At 44.6% G+C, this 17,940-nt stretch overlaps 2 protein-coding genes across 4 annotated transcripts; both read right to left on the reverse strand.

The window, feature by feature from the left end:
• Positions 1–3,972: 3,972 nt before the first annotated feature.
• On the reverse strand, positions 3,973–6,239 carry LOC116180697 (4-coumarate--CoA ligase 1-like). The gene is made up of 6 exons (XM_031500812.1): positions 6,112–6,239; positions 5,760–5,926; positions 5,203–5,717; positions 4,997–5,156; positions 4,657–4,953; positions 3,973–4,612 (listed from the first exon to the last, which is right to left on the reverse strand). Exons 2-6 carry the CDS (start codon positions 5,898–5,900, stop codon positions 4,097–4,099), a joined length of 1,629 nt encoding a protein of 542 aa, XP_031356672.1. The 5' UTR covers positions 5,901–5,926; positions 6,112–6,239; the 3' UTR covers positions 3,973–4,096.
• A 1,146-nt stretch (positions 6,240–7,385) lies between these two features.
• Positions 7,386–17,565, reverse strand: LOC116181358 (two pore potassium channel protein sup-9). Of its 3 annotated transcripts, none has more exons than XM_031501697.1 (6): positions 17,378–17,565; positions 10,897–11,118; positions 10,562–10,844; positions 10,272–10,476; positions 9,893–10,218; positions 7,386–8,107 (listed from the first exon to the last, which is right to left on the reverse strand). In XM_031501697.1, exons 2-6 carry the CDS (start codon positions 11,021–11,023, stop codon positions 7,978–7,980), a joined length of 1,071 nt encoding a protein of 356 aa, XP_031357557.1. In that variant the 5' UTR covers positions 11,024–11,118; positions 17,378–17,565; the 3' UTR covers positions 7,386–7,977. The 3 variants fall into 3 exon arrangements, with proteins under 3 accessions (XP_031357557.1, XP_031357560.1, XP_031357559.1); XM_031501700.1 differs by lacking the exon at positions 17,378–17,565 and adding an exon at positions 17,026–17,338; XM_031501699.1 differs by lacking the exon at positions 17,378–17,565 and adding an exon at positions 11,169–11,516.
• Positions 17,566–17,940: the final 375 nt, after the last annotated feature.

The raw sequence follows: 17,940 nt of genomic DNA on the forward strand, positions 1-17,940 counted from the left end.
GAAAGAATATTAAGAACTGAAAACTTGATGAAGAGCTCAATACCCACAGGAAATATTTCTTAAATCTATACATATCGGCTATGTATACTTAAAAAAAAACAGATCAAACCACTCATGGAATTGTGATACCATTGAACAGATGACTGTAGGCAACCCAGATTACACAGGACATGGACAAACGAGCTGTTTTTACAGTTCTTAAACTGTTGCCACCCACCTACCGTGTTAATATTTCAACCTTATCGTCTTTGCTATACATTTTTGTCTAAAAAAATCACAATTTGATATAATAATTAAAAATAAAGACTAACCTAATCTGACATTGAAGAATCAAGTTACTGTTTCCATAGCACACGCTGATCAGCTTTTAAAAATTCGTGTAGAGTTGGTTGCCTATTATAGCCACCTATTCCAGGCGCTTGATAAGTTTTTTAGTTACATAGCCGGATAGCCCATTTAAAAAAATTCTCTGTATATAATTCTTTCTGGAAAATGGTATCTTGAAGTTCTCTATCATATAAATTAAGCTGAAGCATCAGAGATCCATATAGTGTGATCAAGGAGTACCCAAAGTAGCGCTACACAGTGATATTAATGTAGAAGTAGCCAGGAAACTTTTACACAGTGATATTAATGTAGAAGTAGCCAGGAAACTTTTACATGATAAAAAGCCTTCTGAAAGACGCCTACTTTTATGCAACCAAAATAACTTCTTGAAACAAATCAAGATCTGGCTGTCATATTAATTATTAATTTAAATCTTTGTTCTAGTTACTTTGGTTGCATAAAATTAGACGTCTTTCAGGACGATCGCGATCGCATTCAAATTAAATTGAAAGAACCAATCAGGTGCTTAACCGTAAGAGACAGCTTGCCCTCTTAGTTTTCCCTTCTCTCTTACTTGCAGTATCTACGCGCAATCGATGTATTATATGTCGATGGGGGGAACGAGGAAGAAGGGAGGGCATCATGCGTCAATTTGTCGATGAAATTAATGATACTAGTGTGTGTGAGAGAGACAAACGATTGTTTCTCGTCCCGTCCAGTTACGAGTATATAGTTCATTGCAATTTGTTATTATTTATATGTACTTCACAGTATATTATTGTTATTGCATATGGCGTAATCCATGGTTTGGTTTTGAACACTTTATATACCTACAACCTATATATTGTTTATTAAGTATTTAATTATGTATTCACGAGGAAGTTTATTATCAGGTTGATGTTGCTCTGTTCGATTGAACTATTCCCTGAAGGAAATCAAGGGGTTCTCTAATTGGGTCCGCTACCGAGTTTCAAAAGTACCGCGAAACGACCGTCGTTTCAACTTGAAAGGTAAGTGTAACTGCTCCTAGTTTTAATTTGTCGTCTTCGTCTTGAGCACAACGATGACTTGGAGGAACACATCGGTACGCGGAGAGACCTGGTGAAAAGGCCGAATGGAAAGCAGAAAAATGCAATTCGGGATGACCTCAGATTAACAATTCGTGGATGATCGAAAAAAGGCAGTGTATAACCTTCCTTTTGTCCAAAAATCGACTGCACCAAAATTTCTCGGGAAAACACTTTTTCTTATTAATTTGAGTGCGTAGAATCCAAATCAATTCGTACTTTATCGATCAGACTTCTCAATCAAAAGTTATGGACTAGAAACCAATTTCGAAAAAAAATTCAAAGGGCTGTAACTTTTGAACTAGTAGCCCAATCTTGGAACTGTGTGAAATTATGGATTCTACAGGCCACATTCTACAAGAAAATCTTTTTTCCCGGTCGATCTGAGACAATTTTTTTTTCGGGGCAAAAAAACAGGCAGTGTATAACCTTCCTTTTTTCCAAAAATCGACTGCACCAAAATTTCTCGGGAAAACACTTTTTCTTATTAATTTTGGTGCGTAGAATCCAAATCAATTCGTACTTTTTCGATCAGACTTCGTAATCAAAAGTTATAGACTAGAAACCAATTTCGAGAAAAATTCAAAGGGCTGTAACTTTTGAACTAGTAGCCCAATCTTGGAACTGTTTGAAATTATGGATTCTACAGGCCTCATTCAACAAGAAAATTTTTTTTCCGGGTCGATCGGAGACAATTTTTTTTTGGGGCAAAAAAACAGGCAGTATATAACCTTCCTTTTTTCCAAAAATCGGCTACACCAAAATTTCTCGGGAAAACACTTTTTCTTAATAATTTGGGTGCGTAGAATCCAAATCAATTCGTACTTTTTGGTAAAAAAGGAAGGTTATACACTGCCTTTTTTTGAGCCCCGAAAAAAAAATTGTCTCAGATCGACTGGGAAAAAAGATTTTCTTATAGAATGTGGCCTGTAGAATCCATAATTTCACACAGTTCCGAGATTGGGCTACTAGTTCAAAAGTTACAGCCCTTTGAATTTTTTTTCGAAATTGGTTTTTAGTCTATAACTTTTGATTAAGAAGTCTGATCGAATTGATTTGGATTCTACGCACCAAAATTAATAAGAAAAAGTGTTTTCAAGGTTTTGGTGGTGGAATACCATCAGAGAGCCTGTTTTCAGTATTAAACTCGCACTATCCATCTATATTTATTAATCGCAGACTCTGGTAGACTCTAAACTAAAGGCTTCAAAGGTAATACAATCTCATAATGTTCTTAGGGGTTTTTAGGGCACATAGCTGAAAAGGGTTTACATAGGTTTACAAATGCTTTCTGTAAAACAAAGTTTCGAAAGGCTGAAAGATTGGGGGGGGGGGGCCAGACTCAAGGGGGGTCATAATATGGGACAGACTTTGCTGGGTGAAGCAGATGCAATTATAATTTTCTTGCATAACGAAGGTTCAATACTGTTCAGATGAAAATCGAATTTCTACTTCTCTGACAACGCTGCAACCAGACAGATGGATCAAACTGTCAACCTTTTGTTCACAACAAAAGAACGTTTTGTTTTTCCAAAGCACTCTTCTCAAAAAATTAAAAATTGTATTTTAAAAAAAATGTGAGACTGAACCACCATGTGTGATATATCGTTGTAAAGAGAAAAAAAGACGTAATCCCAAAATCTCAAAATTCAATATAGCGCCTATAAGAAAAACTAAAGTTGTCACGTGTTTCTCAGTCATCTTGAAAGTAATTAAAAACAGGATGCCATATTTGAAATCTCCATTAAAAAGTGTCCGAATAATGTGTTAATGAGAAATGTCTACTACGATTAGTTTATCATAAAAAAATTAAATCAGAAATTTTCGTTTTTTTGCGATATCTTCAAAACTATTGAAGGTATTTCAAATTTCTTTTCAGATCTTATTCATCACAGAAATTTGCAACTTTGAACCCATTTAACCAACTTTCTATCCCTTAAGATAAGTGAGATCCCCATAGTGGCACTCGAAAAATGGACACCGTGTTCTTACTTACCCCCCCCCCCCCCCCAATGATTTTGGCACCAAAACCTGACGGTTCAACACATGTGCATGTCGACTATCGAAAACTAAACAGTGTAACAGTAGCAGACTGCTACCCACCACCTAGGATGCCCTTTGGCCTTAAAAACGCGCCCGCTACCGACGGCTTTCGTGCCGACCGCTTTCGTGCGGACCTTGACCAAGTTACCGTACTCGCGTATCTTGACGACATAATTGTCCTCTCCTCGAACGGGGAGAAACACATGAAAGACCTCAAGGAAGTGTTTACGCGATTCGAATAATTTAAACTTCGAGCCCAGAGGCACAAATGTCACTTATCATTACCAAACAAGGAATATCCGGAGACCCCACGAAGACCCAGGCCATCAACGACATAGCCGCATCAAGCAATACCAAGCAATTAATTACCTTTTTACAGACATGCTCCTGGTACCCGGATTCGCCGGACTCTCAAAACCTCTCACCAGCTTCCTAAAGAAAGAACTCCACCTCCCACCTCCGCCCTAAAATGATACCAGAGAAACAAGCAGCTGAATCCCATCCGACCCTTAAGAAAGAGAGCAAAACCAGCCTCCACCGAAGCATAATTTTTTTAATTTTTATGGCCCACTGTTTTCTGCGCCACATTCTAAAGGAGTAACAGTATTTGGCTTCTTGCAAGCCAACCGAAGCGCTTTGTTGATTTTAAGTTGCGAGACCTACAGTTTCCCGCTGATTATTAACTCTCGCAGATGATACTTCTTAATCTTCCCCGTAGTGGTCAGCGGAAGCGTGTCCACAAATTTCACACCCCCTCTCAGTGCGTACTTGTCATGCATGCGTTCGGCGACGTACTTGACGACATCCTCCTCGCCGACCGCGTGCGATCCCTCCTTGAGGCAAACGACGGCGAGGGGCGCGTTCCCGTTTTCCTCGTCCGGTAAGCCGACGACGGCTGCCAAACTAATCGCCGGATGCGTCAGGAGCACGCCCTCGATAAACGACGGTGAAATATGGAAACTCTTCACCTTAAACGTTTCCTTAATGCGATCGACGATGAAGAAGCAGAAGTCCTCGTCATAGTAGCCCAAGTCGCCGGTCCGCAACCAACCGTCGGCGTCCCAGCGGTCGCTCGAATCGGAATTGTAATAGCCGTTCATGACGAAGTCGCCCTTGAAGCACAGCTCCCCGGTTTGGTTGGGACCGAGAGTGGCTCCGGTGCTCGGCTCGACGATCTACGAAGGCGATTTAGATAATGCTAACGAAGCGCGATACTGACCTTGCATGAGAAGCCGGGCACCAATAACCCCGAAGAGCCCGGTTTCGAACGCATCAACGCCATCTCACGGCGATCGAGCCGATTAAAATTCACGATCAGCCCCGACAACTCCGTTTGGCCGTAGCTCAGGTTGCAATTGGTGCCCGGAAACATTGCGCGCAACTCTTCCAGTGGGTGTGAAGATAGAATGTCGCCTCCAATTATTACGTCGCGTAATTGAGAGGTGTTGACTGCTTCCGGTCGGCCGTTTCTAAGTAGTTCCATCGCATGGACCGGTGTAAAAAGCACGTTGGTAATCTGGAATGTACTGTGTGACAGTTTATACAGGCTATTGACTCACCGAGTATCTCTCCAGGATGGTCCAAAAGGTTCTTGGTGTAAACAAGGAGGTTACCACACGACATCCACCGGTTAAAACAGCGGAAACCAAGGCGAATGTGGCCGAAAGCCAGTGGTAGGTGGAGTAGGTCAGCGTAGTTTGGAAGCATATGCCTCGGGATCTGGTAGAGGCACATCTTTACATGGTGGATGCGCGTAGAGACTCACATTAGCAAATTTCCTTGTCCCAACAGCGATTGGTGGCTCAAGCAAATTCCCTTGGGCAAACCAGTGGTACCGCTGCTGAAGAGGATCGAAGCCGTCTCTCGACCGTCGCCCACTTCGTACGGGTGAAACTCGTCGTCCCTCTCGGTGACAAACTCCCCGAACTCAGTGTACCTGTCCGACTCGGCGAACGTGACGATCTGGACGTCGACGCCTGCCTCGGCGCAAGTCTCCTCGACTAGTTCGATCGAACCTTGATCGACGAACGCGATTTTCGGTTTCGCAAGTTTGATGTGATGCGTCATCTCGGACCGACCGAGCCTAGGATCCAGGCACGCCGGTATCGCGCCGAGGAAAATCGCCGCGATTACCGGCACGCAACTGTTGAGATGGTTCAGAGTGCACGTCGTAATCACGTCCTTCGGGCGTATACCGATGCTGCGCATTTTGAGCGCGGCGCCGACGCAGCGTCCCAGAAGGTGCTCGTAAGTGTCCTTTACACCTGAAATTGGGTCAATCTGGAGGGCAACGATGCTGCGAGTATTTTATGCGATACCGACCTGTGCGATCAGGTGACGATTCCGTGACATGCACTCGAAGAGTGCGTAACCTAAACCTTTGGGCTCGAGCACAAAGGATGGGGTTTCGCCCCTTATAACATTAGAATCAAGCTCTAAATTTATACGTTCTGTGGATGCCATCACCTAAGGCGTTCGGAATTAAACTGCTAAAATGTAATAACGAACATAATTGGAGAGTAGATAATAATGCTAATCTTATTGTGATAAATGGCATATGATAAGTACATAAAGTACGTAAACCACATAGGAATTGTTTATTGAGTATCAAGCACCATAAATAAAGGGGTAATGATGCCCTTTTTTCAGAATTTCGCATGAAAAGTAAACTCACCACCGTTCCGGTGGCTGCGCCGCCTCGCCTTGCTTAATACATTAGAGGAAGAACAACACATTTCCGTGCCTGAAAATGGTCGTAAAGTGACTCTTGCTACGGTGTGGGTAGTGACGATTCTAAGTGGATCTTCGGGGCTAAAACCGAGACTGCAGCCTCCCAAGTCAAGATATTAGCGACCGTGGCGAGGACTGCGTGGCAGTGGGGTGCAGTGTGTAATAAGAAACTTAAGATTGCGTAATCTGCGCATGCACACACCAGATGTTTAAAGTATGCGATATGTTTGCCTTTACTAGAAGAATCTCGGGTTAAAATTAAAAAACATCTGATTTGAAATATACGATATGCTTGTCTTTACTAGAAGCATCTGTGGTTAAAATTTTAAAGAAATATCTCCATAAATAAGAAAATTGACATCGCACAGTTTGCGCATGCGCAGATTAATCGTCAAGATTTTTCTTGCTTGAGGTGCCAGAGCTATTAGCTACCGAATGCAAAAAGAACGAACTACATATCTTGAAAATTCTACAAGTAGTTAAGGCCTCGGATGGACAGACGGACGTAGAAAGTGGCCATAATAGTACCTTCCAAAATGAGTTGGAAAATGCGCTAAAAATACAGGTTGTTAATTAATGTCATGCAGATATTTCTGGGGTTGGTAGCACTCGTCAAAATAAGAAAAAAGTGCAAATATGTGCGTGGTCTAAAGGACGCCATTTTTGTTATACAGGGTGGCAAAGTTTCAATTTTGTTCTCGTATTTTGCGTTTTCTCTCTTATGTTCTGGGATAATTGTTTCAAATTTGATAGATCAATTATTTTTTAGAATCTCTACAATAAACTATCCAAATACTTGGTCGCACTCGCAATATATAGGGTGTTGCATTTTCTTTCTCACCCGGTATAACGAAAACGACGGCTGTTAGGGCCATGCATATATTTGCATTTTTTCTTATTTTGACGAGTATCACCCCCTGGAATTCGGATTTGCCATAATTATAGAAGATAATCCCGTGAAGTTTAAAACTTTCATCGTAATGTGGAAATTATAACGGTGTTATTTTTCTCGGAAGTATTTTGTGTGGCCTATGCTCTTGTTGTCCACTCTTCTGTCCAGTCGTCCTTGGTTTTGATAAAATTCCTTCGCTTCTTATCTTTTCTTTTCCGGTCACTTTTGAATAAGAGATTGTCGTGTGCATTTGCTACATCTTCATTTTGTGAGAAAATTTTAAGCCTTTAAATTTGGAAGGATCAACTTACTTTGAAGATTAAAGAATGAGGTCGCTCCGAGCTGTACACAATTGATCCCCCAAACAGACGATTAAATGTATTAGCACATGTCAACAGAGGCGATATCGACACTGAGAGTGTGTACATTTAATTAATGGGATCAATAGGGAGACAGTAAAAATAATCGGGCCGCGGCATATGTTGTAGGTTCTCCCGGCCTTGATCAATTTTCCGCGGTGTACAGTTTGGAGCGAGGCTCATGTACAATGCACAAATTACACCTTGCTCGGTCCACAGGGAAAAAAACGATTTTTTACAAATTGATTATGTACATAATTGCACCAAAGGTACTTGGCCGCCCGAAAAGCGAGACGCGGCGACGTGGGAAGTTCAAAGGAGGAGAGAGATAGTCGTGATTTTCTCAAATATCTAATCGTACCAAAGTGGCGTTGGAAGCACTTTTTTTTTGTTCAAAATTTGGCGAATTTCCCTTTTTTTTTGGCATTTTAGTAATTGATCCCATTTCCATTTTGGCAAACGGTGCAGCTTGGGGTTAAACGGCGGTTGTGTCTCTTCTCGAAGTGTATGTAGAAAAAACGCTTTATCACATTCTCTAGTCTGACGTCCGTGGAAATGATCATATGGAGGCCCGGTGGCTCGTGTAGATGGCCGGAGACGGCACCAGAGGGCCCTGCGGGGGGTGAAGCTCGTGCATCGGAAGTATGGGTAGGAGATGCTTGGCCGTTGACGATCTTCTTCCGCTGTATCTGGAAGAAGAAATTCAAAAGCATTGGTACTAATCATTTCGCGTGATAGTAGATATAAGATACTTTACTACCCCCCCCCCCTCCCGACTTAACTTGGACCCAGATGGTTTCAGTATTTCTCCAATCATGGAATCTTCTTCTTCTCTTCTTGGAAGGTGGTCCATTTATCCATTAAACGGACTGAAAGTTTCTCGTCCACTCGTCGCATGAACAGTTTAGCCCCTATCGCCATGGGGGCTAGCCAGCCTAGTGGGTTATTTAATCTTGCGATCTGGGATCTGGTAGCTGTGTTCTCCGAGGATAGATCTACTTTGAACCAAAAGACATCTTGGATCGGCGTCCAGGGTCCTTCTGGCCCAAGATCCCTGAACCCCTGTAGATCCTTGGGCGGGATGGAAGTGAGTTCCTTGCAATTGCTTTTCCACTTCCTAAGTTTGAACCCTCCTGGTTTCATGTCCATTAACCTAGCAGAGCACGCGGTCAGCAGAACACAATCAAACATACTGCATAATTTAGTGCCCTATTCCCGAATTAAATGCTCCTTTTTTTAAATTATTATAGTTCTGCCAGGTTCATATGAACTCAGCAGAGCAATACCCTAAAAACCCAAGAAAATGAAGTGAACTAACTATAATTAGGTGCTAATTAAGTGCCCTATTCCCGAATTAAATGCTCCTTTTTTTAAATTATTAGCACCTAATTATAGTTAGTTCACTTTTCATTTTCTTGGGTTTTTGAGGTAGTGCTCTGCTGAGTTCGTATGAACCTGGCAGAACATGTAAAATAATTTTTAAAAAAAGGAGAATTTAATTCGGGAATAGGACACTTAATTAGCACATAATTAGCACCTAATTATAGTTAGTAGATTGTGTTCTGCTGACCTTGCTCTGCAGTTAGGTTCATGGACATCTTGGTTTCAACAACTAGATCCACTGATGTTGAAGTAACTTCGTAGGAAAATTTCCCGGATGCCTTTATCGTTGTGTCCCCCAACTCCACAGCTACTCCTTTCAGCGGTAGGCTTCTCTATTCCTTGTTGTTGTCCCTTGATACCTTCTCTCTCATTGTTCTTCCCCTGTTACTATACTGCTTCTTGGTTTTGGACTTCTTTCTTTTCCCAAACCTTCGTCTGGGATCAGGGCCGCATTTAGCATGGGGCCATGTGGGCCCGGGTTCATAGCGGCAAATTTTTAGGGGCGGCAAAAAATCAAATTTCGGAAATAATTTTACAGGAGTTTCGTGAAAATAATATAACAACCGAAATTCTGTGAACTTTGTATTAAGATTGTGGAAAATTTATGGGTTTTCCCGCAATTTTTTTTGTTGAAAACGTTTAATTGAGGCCATCTTTACTAATTTCATAACCGTACTTTGAGGGGGGGGGGGATGATTAATAACGCCACGTAATAACGTAAATATATTCATACAAGTTAAATTAGATATAGCTCCCATCACCTGGTGTTGAGGTAATCGGGGGAAGGGGGGGGGGGCGATTTCGAGAGGCCCATAGGCGGAAAATATGTAGATCCGGCCCTGTCTGTGATGCAGACCAAGCGTAATATGGGTAGCCCTTTGCGCTTCTAAATCACTCCTTTCTCTATTGATGACACCGTCCCTAGCTTCCGAAGATGTTCGTCGGATCCTCCCAGTTTCTATCTTCAGGTTGGATAAGGACCTCTCCTCCGCGGCTTTTGCTATTTTAGACACTTGAAGTGAAGGGACCAGTTCATTTCAAGGTCTCGAAGGACCAAATGTGGCAAACGTAAGGTTGAAACTGATACATACCTGTGCGTAGGAAAACAAGAACAGGAACACACCGACTGGTCGTCGGCGTCCAGAGACGTCGTCTCCGTGCAATGGTGCCCCAACTGACCGCTCAAGATCGAACCGTTCGCCGTGATCACGTCGCCCTCTAGCCGAACGGCGCCCGCGAGCGCCTGCATCGCCTGCGCCTCGTCCCTCCGCTCGTCCTCCGTGTTCATCGTGACGAACCGCAGGACGAGCAGGTTGAGCGACGCCGCGACGATCGCCAGCCCGAACAGTATGAAGATCAGCGCGAACATGACGTACTCGGGCTTGTCGCTCAGCGCGCTGTCCTTCTGAAGGGCGACCTAGAAAGAGGGCGAAATTAGGGCTTGAGCTCGATCGGCTCGCGCTCACCCACCATGTCCCCAAATCCGATTGTTGTCAGCGTGATGAAGCAGTAGTACACCGAGTCGAAGTAGGTCCAGCCTTCGTACCTGGAGAAGGCGGCCGCGCCGCCGGCTATCGTTAAGGAACTTAGAGTGGTCACTACGCAGATCAGATCCAATTCGGACGCCTCCTTCTGGCGACAGTCCAAGGAAGATTTCACCGATCGTATTATGACACTGCAACAGGGTGAGATTTACAGAAACAGTCCCCCCCAGTCTTTCGCTCGAAACTTCATGGGGGTGGGGGTGCAGATTCACCTACCTACTTAGCCTGTTCACGCGCTCCCCGATGCTTTGGAACATCACGAGCCCCAGAGGGATGCCGATCATGGCGTAGCACATCGTGAAGAGTTTTCCGCCGACGGTGCTCGGCGTCGAGTGCCCGTATCCGATGGTGGTGAGAACCGTCGTCGCGTAGTAGAAGGCGCCGGCGAACTTCCACTGCCTTCCGGCGCGGTGAGGTTCCGATTTCAGCACGATCGTCTCCATAATCTTAAAGTCGTCGTCGCTGATGTTGTACTTCCTTTTGATGATCGATTCGATTTCTGAAATGTCTCGGTCATTTTTGGCGCGAGAGGGTGGGGGCGGGGGGCTGACCTTGAAGGACTTCCTTTCGCTTAGCTTCAGTTTTCGATTCGAGCGAATCGAAGACGGCGGCGCCGATAAGCAAATACGTGAAGGTGCACACGATGAGCGATAAAGTGCGGACGTTTTGCTTCTTCATTCTTTAACGCGCGTCATGCTGAAGCCGGGGGGGCCTTCGCTCCGCTAGCTGCCCCCCGTACGATTTTCTCGCCAACTCCACATTACAATTACCCCCTGCAATCAGAATGCGGCCTGTTATTGTTTCAAAGTATCTCTTAACCTACAACTGGAAGTGAAGACGGGCGTCTATTGTCGACCGTATTTCGGTTGTGTACTCTTCGCGAAAGACGCCTCGAGTAAATTGCAACAAACGCCACAATTGCGTACGGTTTCGATCGACGAAAAGTCCCATGCGATTTCCTGACATGCAAATATCGCATTTTCAATTTAATTAAAGTAATTACATCGTTAGGTAGATGCAATTAAATACAATACAAATGGCGGTCGCTTATACAACATGCAATGGAATATTTTCTTGTTTCCTCGCTTTCCTATTGCATTTCCGAGCTTCTAATCTGCGGCTCACGTGCGGCACTAACGTAAATCAACGTAAACACGAAATAATTACATTTCACATTGTTTTCCATAATCTCAGCCGGCTTAATCAAGTTCAAATCCATTTGTTTATGGGGGCGGGGGGGGGCGATCTTGCGCATGCGCAGGCTTATTTTACCGACACATACCTTATTTGTTTTCGAAAAAAGCACCAATGACTTTGCATTTATGCATGCGCGCGAAGATACGTCCAGAACCCCCCCCCTCCCAGTACGACGCTCTCTTACAGAATCATTCGAATGTCAACACTATCATGGTGAAACGTACAGTCGAATGTGAGTATGCTCTTCAGAAAAAGTACAAATCTATTGCAAAGGTACGTAGCATAGGGTCTGGGCAGTATTCTATTATTTAGCCTCCCCCCCTTCAATCTAGGAGGGAGCAACTGCCAACAAAGGATGCCTCGATCGCTTGTACTACTCCTAACATTCACATGGTATAACCTTTAGGAGCTCGTAATAGAGTTTTCGTATGCTGGGAACTATTCCATAACCCCCCCCCCCCCTGCCCCAGTATGAAATTCCCTTACAAAAGCATTCAGATTTCAACACTTTGATGATACTTTTTGGGAAGAGGACGATCGAATATGAGTATGGGAGACCCTTTAGGAAAAGTAGAATTCTATTGTAAAAGTACACAGCACCGAGTGAGGGGGGGGGTATAAAAGGCCACTCAGGAGAAAGCAAGCACCTTTCAAAAAAGGATTTCTCGATATGGTTCTTTTTGTACTAGTCCTAACTCGCTCACATAGTAACCTTTCGGAGTTGGTAATCGAATCTTCGAATGCTGGGGGGTATTCCATAACTCCCCCTCCTCCACCAGACCGTCCAGTATGACGTTCTCTTACACAAGCATTCAGATTCTCGAATCTCATGATGATTTTTGGGAAAAAGACAGTCGAATCTGACTATGGAATACTCTTCCGGAAATGTAGAATTCTATTGTAAAAGTACGCAGCACCGGGGGAAGGCGGGGGGGTATAAAAGACCCCTCAAGAAAAAGCATGCACCTTTCAAAAAAGGATTTCCCGATATGGTTCTTTTTGTACTAGTCCTAATTCGCTCACATAGTAACCTTTCGGAGTTGGTAATCGAATCTTCGAATGCTGGGGGGTATTCCATACCCCCCCCCCCCCCGACCGTCCAGTATGACGTTCTCTTACACAAGCATTCAGATTCTCGAATCTCATGACGATTTTTGGGAAAATGACAGTCGAATCTGAGTATGGAATGCTCTTCAGGAAATGTAGAATTCTATTGGTTTCAGTTGCGATATATTTAAACAAATGAATAGTAAGTGCGTTCAATTGTTTTTAGCATCTGGAACCGCGATCAGATTTGTTTTAAATAAATTATTATTGAACTTGTTTCGTTTCGAGACGCAAAAGGAAATCCAGCAGTCAGTGGGTCAGGTCGGTAGAATTCCCAATTTTGTCCTTCCGCTCCCGATACTCCCCTTGGGGATCATTCCGAGGGTCTAAACAGAATTTACGCTTCGGTTATGGTATAAATTACAAATAAAGCTCGGGCTTTTTTTTGAAATTTTCAAATCCGTTGCCAAGTTGGCATGGACCTGCACGTAGATAAACCGATATTTCATACTTTACATGGACATTGGTCCGATGCCAGACGTGAGGGTGCACGCAGTAAAAGTAATTGAAAATTTTAAGAACGGCGCGCACTCTCTAAATTTCTATTAAATGAAGGGAAACGTAAAATTGAAATGCGCGCTCCCGCGTTGCAATTTTGCGGCGGAACGGAATTACCTCAACCTAATTTCATTCAAATCAATCACCCAACGTTTCGCGATTAGCGCGCGGCGGGAGGGACGAAACGAAATTTAAAATTCGCGCGCCGATTAGCGGCAATCGCCCGGGAGCTAATTTGCATTTGCCTCGTTTTGCTAATTTGCGAGGAATTAAACGTTCCGTGAGTGATTTTATTCATTTATATTTTCCACCCCTTATTTATAAAGGGCTTAAGTTTGTTTAATTGCTTCACGCGATACGTCTACTTGAAGGGGCTTCGTCTCGGAGAAAAGCTGCTTGTGGGAAATCCGGTCTGTTTTAAAATGAATTGAAGCGTCAAGATTTATGCACGCAAAACTGGTCGGTTCGTTCTACGTGAAAGGGGCTTGGGGTTCCAATAAAGAAGCTCGGATGAAGTTCGAATCTCAAATATCGCCAGGTTTTGTTTAATTGACCACCCAGGAGAATTGTCACAAAGTTGGTCCTTCAAACCGGATTACTATTTCTCTTCTAGCTTATTCTTTTTACGAAAAATTTAACCGCACTCTGTATGACGTATAGTTCTATATTTAAACTTTACTCACATAAGGAGCATTCCATTGTGGGATACTCCCCCCCCCCCAAGACCCCCTGTGCGGTATTTCCCTTCAACAATTACGTTTAGTAGCACTCACACTGCACGCACTCAATTCGGCTGCCCTTTCCCAGAAACTATTATGAGAATCTTGCAAGCTAAACGCTTCTGCCGGAGCCGGAGGTCGTTGTACGGGGGGGGGGGGGGGGGGGATTGAATTGAATTCTACCCCCCGCCCACACAGACGATCGTATCGAGATGATCGTAAGGTGGCTCGTGTTTCGGCGTGGGTAGTGACCATTATAAGTGGCTCGTCGGGATTGAAACCCAGACTGGTAGCGACGAGGACCCCCGAAACAAGATTTTAGCGACCGTGCGAGGACTGTGGGACACAGGGGTGCAGTGTCCGTAACGGCGCCCCTCGGACACGGGGGGGGGGGGCTCCGAGTGGTGGATCTTATCCTTCGGGAAGGAGCTGGACAGGCGGCTCTGCCCCGTGAGACCGCATCTCCGCACTACCCGTGGGAGTTGTGTGGACGATTTCAAACGGAACAAACCCGTTCTGGGCACCTCGTCAGGGGGAACTAACAAGTCGAGCCCTCAAAAGACGCAGGGCCTTATTCAGGGATCTGGCTATGGACCAGCTCTTATTCGCAAGAATAGAACTGGTGCCTGGTCAAGAAACGCCGGATGGAGAGTAAAGCCTTGGGTCAAGCGGGCCCTGTGCAAGGCGATGCCTGGGTCGGCGACTCACGGGGGAAACCCGACGTCAGGGACCACGCGTTTTAGATCGGGGAGAAGAACCCAGAAGTTCTGGAGCAACCCGCTGCGGAGGAACTCGGGATGGTCATTGTTGCGGAGTCGGACCCGGAGGTGGACATCACTGAGACTCCGTCGAATGCAGTTGTTGACGAGATGGAGAGGGGAGGGGGCGGGTCTTCCCACGGCTGGCAGGGTTCCGTACCTAATTCAAAAACAAGTGAACCTGGTACTGGTTGGAGAGGACCGGTCCCTTTTATTAGTTCCTGGGATGGAGCGTCTCTGAAACTGCAGGGGCCTATGATAACCACAGCGTTGGCTGTGATATACGAGCTCCCGGATGACACAACCACGATCTTGAAGCGCCTCCAAAGGCAAAATCCTGGTTTCAGGGCGAGCCTACGGAGGACATATGGTGTAAATGAGGCGCCCCATCAGTCACTCCAGTCGCAGAATTTTCAAGGGCACGCGGGAGAGTGCTTCGGCTGCGCCAGGTAAGGGAGAGGGCTCCACCGGAGCTGCGCGAGGGGCCTCAATCCATCGCTATTGACCAAGATGCGTCGGGATTACTACTGACGCCCTTATAGTGGTTGAGGAAGATGTCGACGAGCTTTTACCCTCATGTGGCGGTTCTTGGCTCCGACCAGGGGTCGAAACCGAGGCCATCACTGGTGGGGGGGGGGCTATTACAGAGATATTTGCAGCACAGCAATGGTGAAATGGTGGGCTCTCTTTGGTGGTTGGATGTGATACAAACGCACATGTTACGTGGGGCAGCACGGACGCGAACTCGAGGGGCGACCGCCTATTTACGACGATTTAGGTTATCGAGCTGACGTTGGGCTCCTTTTCAATGGCCCACATGATCACCAGATGGCGGGTATCTGATGAGCCGATTAAAGTCACTAAATATAGAAAGTACCGCAATCCATTGGGCTCGTGTGTTAGAGAGAGAACGCATGATTTTTGCCCAAAAATGGCGGAAGTTACCAGATTCTAGTAACTTTAATGTTAGGGATTGTTCCACCTGTTTGGAGATATCTGTATATATTTTTATAAAACATGACAGTACTATGAAGTTAGGTTATAAAAAATGACAGCTATTGAGATTTTATTTGTCAATTTTTTTTAAGTTGGCAGCAAATTTGTCCAAAAATGACGGATGATTGCGATACTTTCTATATCTAGTGACTTTAGAGCCGATGAGCTTTCGAACCAAAATCGGGTCTCCGAGTGCGGGCCCTGCAGGTTTCGGATTCTTCGATCCACTGACTGCAATTGCTATGTGGGCGAAAGGGGGGGTTGGGTGGAACACCTTTGTTTTGTCGGAAAGCAGGCCAGGTGGAAGAGGCTGCCGCATTAGTAAGCGTCAGATGAGAACATCTGCAAACTGCGGACCTTTCGAGGAACGAAGAGAACACCTTGGTGGAACTCCCACCTCGAAGAGGAGGTTGCGGACTGGGAAGAGTAAAATGTATTTTTTGATGGAGGGTCTTCCTGAAGTTCGAAAGCTTCATAAGATCCCGGGGCAAAAAGTGCACTCACATGTCTCCCTGAAAACACTTTCCAGGCTCTGGGGACTACGTAACTTCGGACCCACCAAAAGGAGCTGATATGTCCACGGATACCGCTCTTCACAACCTCGTGTGCAGGATGGAGAGGGAAATGTTTGCTTGGGAAGTGGCCCTGGGAACGTTCCTGGATATCGAGGATGGGTTTAACGACACTACGTTCGAGTCCATTGGTGAAGTTACCGAAGACTTTGATGGATCAATCGTAAGATCCCCACCATTCTCCAAAACAAGGTCATTATACTCTCAATCGTGGTACCTGGTGACCCTCCTCGCAAGAAGGGATGTCTTACTAAGACCAAAGACTTATAAAGTCACTCTCTCAGACAGGGAGCTGGGGGCTCCAGGGGGGCAACGAAAGAGCAGAGAGCTGGCTGCAATTATGTATTTGCCCCATATGGTACCAAATTGGATGTTACAACAAAAATTAGTTAGTGTCATTTGTCACTAATTCGGTACTTAAATCAGTCTTCTAATTTCGCAAAATTCGTAAGTGAAATTGTGGCGCGTAATTGATTAGTTACTGATTATTCCGTAATTAAGGATCGACTAAAATTAATTCTACTATCTGAAAACGTTTAAGCTACAAATTACATCTAATTTTTATTATTAAAGCAGTAATTAGTACCATTGAATAAAAACACTATTTTTATTCAATGTTAGTACCTACTCAGATACAAGTTGGCGCCTAATTAATTAGTTGCATTTGTAATTATTGGATTAATTTACATGGTATTCCAGCAGTCGTCAATTCCTGCAATTAATATTTAAGATGGTTGCTCGCCTAATTAGGCGCCAACTTGCTACTCCAGATAGTAATTCGTAATTAAGATGGTGGTGCAAGGCATCAGAGCCTAATTAATTTGAGCTGGTACCTATAATTAGGAGCCTCACAATTATTTCGCTGTTTACTCCGTAGGTTATGTCGATTTTCTTAATCGGTATTGGACACTCTTCCTTTAGCTCTTTTAAGTTATTGGCAATAAATTCGTCCGCGCAAAACAATAAAAATACGCGACATTACTCGATTTTATATCGAATCGTAAAAAGACACCTTTTTTTTCGCACTGCGGATAAAAACAGAAAATATGAAAGGAAAGCGATGCAGGTTCAACCACCGACCGGTGACACAATTTCAATGGGAACGTTGCACCCTTCTACCACCATCGGAAAGAATTAAGGGGTTGTTCGGTCACCAATTTTTTTTTTCTAATCGCCTGAGCTTACCGCAGGTGTAACGAGCGAGGATCTTCGAGTGGTCGCTTAGAAATCCTGAGCGTTCAGTTCGGCGAGCTTCTCACGCGCATTTTCCACCCCCTAAACTTACACTAGACGTATCTATCACTAATTTTTTAACTACAAATCGTCTACGTTTGGCACTGGTTTTGGTGGCGACCGACCGACCGACGTACACCGCGTAGCTTTTCGGAGCTTTGTGTTGCACGCACGCGGTCCGCAAATCGATAACGACGTCGCAATGACGTCACGAGACGCTCGCATCCCTCCAACCGTTTGGAGATGTGTGCGCGTCACTTTTTCGAACGCGGACTTGCCCTAATTTTAGAATCGCTTTATCTCTTGTCGTGATAACGGCCTCTCTCCGTTTCTATTTTTAGACGCGCGCCCTAAATAACCCTTTTTCGCGTTAGCCAGGCGCAGAGGTGTCGTCATCTATGATTTGCTTTTAATTGCATCAGAACGATCCTTTTTGATCAAATTATTACGTGAAGGAACGTCAAGGGAAATCGCCAGGGGCTGAAACGTACTTTAGGATAGAAAATAGACCACTC

Source organism: Photinus pyralis, unplaced genomic scaffold (assembly GCF_008802855.1).
Source record: "Photinus pyralis isolate 1611_PpyrPB1 unplaced genomic scaffold, Ppyr1.3 Ppyr1.4_LG9, whole genome shotgun sequence".
NCBI lineage: Eukaryota > Metazoa > Arthropoda > Insecta > Coleoptera > Lampyridae > Photinus > Photinus pyralis.